This window comes from Punica granatum, chromosome 4 (genome assembly GCF_007655135.1).
Source record: "Punica granatum isolate Tunisia-2019 chromosome 4, ASM765513v2, whole genome shotgun sequence".
NCBI classification, from domain to species: domain Eukaryota; kingdom Viridiplantae; phylum Streptophyta; class Magnoliopsida; order Myrtales; family Lythraceae; genus Punica; species Punica granatum.
In genome coordinates this window covers 7712508-7721084 of record NC_045130.1, presented here as the reverse complement: position 1 = coordinate 7721084, position 8577 = coordinate 7712508, and the positions used below count along the sequence as shown (strand labels likewise).

At 36.6% G+C, this 8577-nt stretch overlaps 1 protein-coding gene across 1 annotated transcript; it reads left to right on the top strand.

Moving 5' to 3' along the window:
* Nucleotides 1-2784: 2784 nt before the first annotated feature.
* Nucleotides 2785-8151, top strand: LOC116205898 (transcription factor MYC1-like). The gene is made up of 2 exons (XM_031538594.1): nt 2785-3715; nt 7343-8151. The coding sequence occupies exons 1-2, from the start codon at nt 2974-2976 to the stop codon at nt 8002-8004; spliced, it is 1404 nt and encodes a 467-aa protein (XP_031394454.1). The 5' UTR covers nt 2785-2973; the 3' UTR covers nt 8005-8151.
* The last annotated feature ends 426 nt before the right edge of the window (nt 8152-8577 follow it).

Genomic DNA, 8577 nt, shown 5'->3' with positions numbered 1-8577 from the left:
CGAAGAGGAGGGAAATAAGTGGAAAGTGAACTTTTTGCCCCCTTGTGTTTTTTAGTTGTTAACTCGCGAGGATAAAGGAGAGGAAGAGTGAGAAAATATTATAGGATAAATCCCCCTTATCAACATGTGATTTCATAAAATACGGTGATGACATTCTCTTCTTTTTAACGTCATAATTGTAGTTTAATGGAGGTTATATGTAAACAAAATTGACATGACACTTTTAAATTATAATTTAGTTTTTAAAAAGAATGGACCAAGTATTAGCGGGGTTACCTTGTTGGTCATCACCCTCGCGAGAGAATTCGCCAGTACGGTCTTTAGCCTCCATTGATCTCACCGAGTGGGCAGTGGCCGGCGTGGTTGCTTTCATTGCTAATTTCCTACGCGCTCTTGGATGGAGAGGGAAATTACAATAATTTTTGGGTAATTCTTTTTTTGATCAATCGAAAATTATAGTTATTAAATCCTTCCAAATCTTCCAAAGTTGGATACTTACGAGTTTGTAAATGAAAGGAGGATTACGTTAGGAAGGGGTTATAGTGTGGAGCACGTGCTACTTGTTACAGAGATCAAGAAATTTGAGGATTGATTCTCCTTTTTTTTTGTGTACTTTTTATTGTACTTCCTATTTTCCTTTGTTAGATTCATATACCTTAATTATAATATAAAATAAAATAAAGTTTTTTGCTTAAAAAAAAAGTTATGCTTCTTAACTTCTCTCCTTGCTCCTTAAGAGCATGTGTAATGGACCACCAACACGGTGGTCTAATGATTAAGTATCAAGCATTCCACTTGAACATCACGAGTTCGAATCTCACTGAGAACGTAAAGTTCGCAACTATATGGGTGTATTATAAGATGGTAGTAACCGACTCATAATGTTTTATTCAGTGGGTCTTAGACTTAATTTACTAGTGTGTTGGTGGGGCTGTAGTAACCAAGTTGGGCTAAAGTCTCAGCGAGCTATGACAAAAGAAACATTTCATGACAGTTAAGTTCCTTTAGTTGGGACAGTCATTCCTTTAGTTGGAACAGTCACAGCGGACTAATAACTCGATCTAATCTTTAATTCAGAAAAAAAAAGCATGTGTAATGGGGTTAGGACTTGGTCCTGGTTGCTGACGTGGAGGCAAGTCCTGGCATCGTCCCTCTGATCCAAGACTGGGCTGGATGGGGGCCGCTCCAATCAGTGACCGATACGTGCCACACTTTTGCCTCTTTTAATTTTTTTTTAAAGAATGGAAAGAGCCGTTGCATACCGAACAATATATTAATAAATAATTTATCCAATTAATAACTAGGAAAATTTATTAAAAAACAAATATTATATCTTAGATTTATATATATATATATATAACCCGTAAAATTTAAATATATACCATTCCAGGTTATTTAGAAAAAATAACCCGAAAATTTATATATATTTATCCTATTACTAATGTAATTTTCAATTATAAAAAATAAAAAATATATATATATTTTTTTATTGAACCCAAAAATAATAAATGTATAATTAATAATAGTTTTGGCAACATATTTAATGAATATATCAAACTTATTTTTTTAATATGACAATTAAGATGGTGGGCCACAATTGGGATGAGAATTGGGACTAACTATTGTAAGAGTGAGTACCTACTTTAGGATGGTCCCAACTCCATCGCGCGGCACGATGGTGGGTCCCAAGTACATAGGACTTGGGACCAACCATTATCGATATTGTAATGAACTCGCAACATAATGGACAGTCATCTCCTTGCATTTTCCACATATTCCATTCACTTTCAACCGTACACAACATAAAACGTTCTTAACTTCGGCTCCCGTTCCATATTGATTATTCACAAATCCTATTCTTGTTCAGTGTTCATCGTTCACAAAATCTACTCTCGTTCTCCTGTTAAACATCTAGTATTAATTATAAGATTTTTACTGCGCTTATAAATGATTGAGTTTATTTTCAACTCAAAAACTCGAATTGATGGGTTGTGAGTCTCCAATAAACTTACGACAATGCGGCTTTGACACTTTATCTAACACGTGTCATAATGAAGTAGACTTTCTCTTCGCACTTGAGCTTACTGGATACTGACTGCCACAAGATGATCTTTTCCTCTTCCGCGCTCGAGCGAACACCGACCTCTTGCCATGAGTTCCGCACTCGTGCTGGATTAGGATGAGGTGCACTATGGCTACCTCAAAATTGGGTCCGGAATGGTATGAGCTGACATTGGCGCATGAATGTGTAACCCGCTTTGATATCACGTGAAATCTTGATTAGGCCTATAAATGATTGACCCCATTTCCAATTCAAAAACTTGAGTTATAAATTTCTCTTTATAAATTTATGGATTTCTAATTTATTTTCCGACATGGGACAACAAACTCCCCACGCTAACGATGACAGAAATGCATCTGCCTCTGCTTCTGGAGATTAGATTTTAAGCTTGATTCTGCTATTCTCAGCCTTACCCCTTGCGTTACACAATAGTCAGATCCGATCGATTAGCATGTCCTCGGGTCCTGAATTTCTAGAAAACGAAAAGACAAAACCCGCGGGGACACAATTACTAGTTCCGCGGTCCCCCCCCCCCCAAAAAAAAAAAAAAGAGTACGAGGAGAGGAGAGGGAGAGCAGATGTCCGCTTTCCACTTCTTTAAAAAATAAAAAATAAAAAAAATAAAATTTTAACATATTCGGCTTGATTTGGATTCCTGTCGCAGAGCACACACGTGATACATTAACATGACTCGGTGCCTCAGTTACCATCCAAAGTCACCACCTTCATCCCCTTCATATATAGATGACCCATTTCTGGCCATTATTTCCTCGTCCCCCACCCCCACTTCCCTTCAACCAACATTTAACACACCACTCCCATCTCTCTCTACATACATATACAAAGAAATTAAGCTGATCATCATCATTCACCGAACTCAACGATAACCTAGCCAGCTAGCTAATAGATCAATGATGGAAGAGATCGAGATCACGTCCCCGGTCACGTCTGGCCCTGTGGACAGCTCCCTCGCGCTCCAGCAGAAGCTCAGCCTCCTGATCCAGACCCGCCCCGAGTGGTGGGCCTACTCCATCTTCTGGCAGGCTGTCCGCGAACGCGCCACGGGCCGGGTCCTCCTCACCTGGCGCGACGGTCACTTCCGGGGCCCGAGGGACCGCCCACCATCCTTCCCCCCGAGGAGCAGGAAGCCCACCGCGATTGACGGCTTCCTGGTCGACGGCCACACATGCGACTCCGAGTGGCACTACATGGTCTCGGTGACAAAGTCGTACCCCGCGTCCTCTGACGGCGGTGCCCTCGGAGGGGCGTTCAGCTCCGGGGCGTACCTGTGGCTGAGCGGCGGCAGCGAGCTGAGGCTCGGGGAGTGCGACCGCATCCGGGAGGCCCGGGCGCACGGGATCGAGACGGTAGCGTGCATCTCTGTCCCGGGCGGGGTGGTCGAGCTTGGGTCCCTGGACGTCATCAAGGAGGACTGGGGGCTCGTCCAGATGACCAAATCCTTGTTCTCCTCGAACCCTTGCAGCGACAGTCATGCTAATAAGAGTGTCCACGTGATCACCCACGGCGTTGGTGGGAGTTCCAATTTGTTTGGAAATGATCTCAGCGGGAAGATCTTCTCGGGATCTTGGCAGGAGGAGGAGGTAATGGGCATTGAAGAAAAGCCAGCCTATGGGAAGAAAACCGCAGCTGCAGGTACGATGTCCGTACGATCTCAGACATTAATTAATTTTTTATATGTTGGCCAAATAATTCAATTGGCTTCCTACCCAAAAAAACAAAAATCTATATATAATTCAATTTGGCTCCTTTTCTTATTTTCTTTATTTTTAACTCTTCTGTTGCACTAAAAGAATGTTTTTCTCTGACAATAAAAAGAAGAATTTTTCCTTTTTGCTTAATGAATGCGAGGATCTATTACGTCCCTATAATTGTTCGGTTGATTAGTCTCCTAAAAAATCTCGATATGCTAAATTAAGGTTATTAATAGTTGCAATTTTCGTTTGAAGATCATATTAATCAAGACATATATAGAGTAAAGCCATAAGAGCCCAATGATGCAGAACGAGATAATAAGAGAGGAGAAAACAAAAATGTACAAATCTCGCCATAAATGACTAGATAAAATACAAGAATCATCTTATTCCAAAAAAAAAAGAATCAAAATAACCCGAAAATATATATTTATATGTGTGTGTGTCTATATATATATATATAACATGAAACTTGGCCACTGCTAGTCTCTACACTCTATAATCAAGAGGTTAGAATGCTATATCGATCGGTTGGGCATGAATATTTGCATATGTTGTTAGTCGTCTATTCGTGTCGTACTTATTCTTTTTTAATTCATTTCTCATTCTTGGACTCGTTTGTTTGGTGTAAATAGGTTTACTAGGGAAATTAATTCAAAACAAAAATAATTCAAAAGGAAATAGTTCTTTTTCTAGAATGTTTGAAGATATTATAGAAATTAATTCTGTGAAATATAATCAAATAGCAATGAGAAAGGAACTGGAGAGATTACTAATCCGGCCCATTGGACTTAAAGTACACAATGATGAGCATTTCATGTATACGTTATCATCTTATGCCAAGCATGGAGCTATTGGAATTAACTAGTAATTTGCAATTAAATGTTTCACCCAAAAAAAAAAACACATAGCAACATAACTTTTTCTATAGTCTCGAGCACCTTGATATAGAGAGACATTATAAAATTAATGATCACCCACTGACACTGATTAACGATTAAGAAATTTATAAGTAATATACAATGATCCAAACATGAAATCACTACTATCGTTCTATTATATGTGCTGCAACAATTTGTTCTCATATAGTTATCATCATTTGTTTAAGTGATTATATTACTAATTACTCATATTCTTGGAAAATGAATTTATGTTTAATAATGGTGAGCATAATTAAATTCCAAAACAAGAGTCCACAATATGATTAGACTTAACGGTTGAGTAATAATTTTACAACTAGTTATCGTTTTTAATTTGCATTGTACATTTACTTAATCATCTGCGCATACACATCTATTACAAACATTCAATTTAGACAATATAGAAAAACTTGAGTTCGTTAAATTTTCTAAAATACTCTTTTATTACATATATTCTTAGTTTCAAATATTTACTTGTTTATATTACAGAAGTTGATAAAATTAGTGACTTCTAATTCTATAGTATTTCTTGGAAATCCTACAGATTGTCAATTAATAATTCTCCCATGGAAATTATACGAAATGATGATCCAATATTCAATTGTTATATCTATAAAAAAAATTAATAATTTCTTTTTGTAACAAAGAATTTTTTTATTAGCAATACCAATTGCGCCTCCAATCAGTTTTACTATAGCTGAAAATTTCCCGGATGTAGCTAACGTTTGATGATGTTCTTCTTAAACTAATTTCATCCCTGTAAGTTGCACTTCTTTTTGTTTATTATATATTAATACCATATTAACTAACGCCATTTAACTAATATAATATTCAATTCTTATATTCTTCACGTGATCATATGTTTTGAAAGAATTATATTTTTAAATGATGGAGTGATTTATCACTTATTTTTTAATTCTTTATCACTTGTGGATTGTAATAAATGTTGAAAATTATCACGTGGAATTAATTAAATAATAGAGAATAATTTTGTATGCAGAGTGCCAAACCCATATTATTATACAACAATAAATTTTGCAATTATCATGGCCATTTATTTGAAAATCGTAAGGGTATGTTTACTTTTGGAGAATTCTTCAATTTTCTAAGAAAAATTCCTAAGAAATGGAGTGCTGCAAAAAAATATGTTTACTTATAGTGAAATGAATTGATTTTAACGAGAAAAATTTCTTCTTTACTATTACAATTTGTGTATAAATTAGAGAAGCTTTTTTTAGGGTGAATAGTAAAGCTCTTCTTTCTTTTTTTGGTGTGAACTCTAGTATCCGAAAGTCCAATTGGGTCCCAACTGATTCAGTCGAGTCAGGTCGGTTAAAGCTCCTCTTTTTAGTTTTCTAATTTTTCATTATTCCATTGTTTCCTTTTCCACTGTCTAATTTATGACTTTCCTATCCAGCAAAAAAAAAAAACTATGACTATCCTTTTTAATGTCTTTTTAATTTATAATTTATCATCTGCTAATAGTCATTGTTCTCCATTTATTCTCGTATCATGTAATTTTCTAATTTAACATTAGTAAACATGTTCTTATAATTTTCTATGAAGAAATAAATACAGAAAAGAGAATACAAATGGAGATAAAAAGTAAAAATTAATAACAGGCCGTAAATTTTTCAGGTAAAGATGTGATTTATATTGTATACTACTTAATAAATATTATCTCATTAGCCTAAAATATGGAACTCGAACTTGATTTGGTGATTTAACTCAACCGGTCTGCTATAACTAGAAAATTTCAGCTTGTGAGCACATAATTTTGTCTGTTGACATCATATTAGGCTAGAAATTGTCTTCTTTATAAGATGTGAACAAAACGAGAAAATTTTAATATTTGATTTATATTTGAATTAATATTTTGACCTGAAAGTTTATTGATTGAGATATTGGAGTGAATGTTCCTATTGATCGATGTTGGCCATTCAGGCAAGCATGTTCAATCTTTTCCAATTATTAAGGTGGTTGTTCATTGTATCATCAACTACTTACGTATTATGATTATACTCTTATAACCACAACAGTGTCCAAGGCATAAAATTCGTGGGTTAAGATTTTATCCACGTTTTAAATTTGACCGAATTTCTTTTCTGGGGCCTAATTGTTTAATTCTTGTGGGACAACTTTTAAATTTAGAAAGAAATCATCGTAACTCGGCCTTGGAATCTGCTAAATACGTGTCCTTCCCAATTGTTTTCTTGGATGTGGACGTCTCTGTCGTATTGACGTAAGCACCACTAGTCACATCAAAGAATAACATATTCAATTTAATTATCTCTACTCTTTTTTTAGAATAATTTAATTATCTACTCACGTATAAATAGACAAACTAAACGATAGAGATATTTTTGGAGGCTATTATAGGATAGATATAATACGCGGGCGCGCACATATATATATATATATATATATATATATCGGGTGGATTAGGATAGAGATATTTCAATAATGCTTTATGTTGGCCATCCATTTTTATTATTATTATTTCTTAGATGACGGAATATTTTTAATTAGTCGGCTCATTAAATTTTGAATATTCAATCGTGAAGATCGGAAAAAAATAATGTTTTAATTTTTTACTTTTTTTTCTCTCAATTTATGGATAATTATTAAAAAAACTTTTTCTTCAACAGGGACCACATCCTCAGACTCGGGTAGATCCGACTCAGATGGTAACATTGCCTCGACCAACACAGGAATGACCACACCGACCGGCAATAAGAAGAGGGGGAGGAAGTCCTTGAGTGAGAGAGAGTCACCGCCACAGAACCATGTCGAAGCCGAGCGGCAGAGGCGGGAGAAACTTAACCAACGGTTCTATGCGCTCCGATCAGTCGTACCTAAAGTCTCCAAGATGGACAAGGCGTCCCTCCTTTCAGATGCGGTCACGTACATCAAGGAGCTTCGGTCAAAGATCGATGAGCTCGAGTCTTGCCTTCGATCCAAGCCCTCCCAGCATCCGCTACAGCAGAGGAACATGCCCCTAAGTGTAGGAGTTCACCATGTGAGGCCCAACGGACTCAATGGGCCATACTATGGAACAAGAGGGCGTATGGAGGTGGAAGTGAAGGTGGTAGGAACAGAGGCGATGGTACGGGTTCAGGGGCCGGACACGGACCACCCGGCAGCCAGATTGATGCAGGCATTGAAGGAGCTCCAGCTGCACGTGCAACACGCCAGCATCAACAGCGTGAAGGCGCTCGTACTACAAGATGTCGTGGTTCAAATCCCCGAAGGCTGCACGAGCGAGGAGTTTATGAAGGATGCCATCCTTGAGAAATTGTATCAATGTTAATTTTTTGTTGGAGGTAAAAGGACTTCTTGTCCTTTTTTTTTTCTTCGTTTAAGCTTAATTTTCTTAATCAGGGGACATCGAATTTGGATGTTTTAATTACTTTGTACTTAGTTAAGAGTGCAAGAAATTATTGTTTCATTATGTGCTCATAAGTCGTGTCATACTTGAAGAAAATTGGGTGATGGAGAGAGAATGTACGAAGAGGTGAGAGCATGAGGATCACGCGACCCCGCCGGTACCAAATTCAAAAGCCATCAACTTGAGGAGACAGCTCCCCCATTAGTATTGAGAATTTTTTATGGTGACATAAGCTCGTGGTAATGATCTAACTTTACGTGATCTGGCCATGCGACACCATGTTCAATATCGTCAGATATCGTCAAAATAAGATCCAGTGATAGAGGATAAAGGGTCCTGACGACCTTACGTTACCATGTATAATATTACTAAATTTTTAAATCCATGCAATGCACATATCTATAAATAAAAATTTATAATAAAAATTTAAATTTGTGAATATAAAATGAGAAATCAAATTTACTAATAATTATGAAACAATATATGCATTAATCT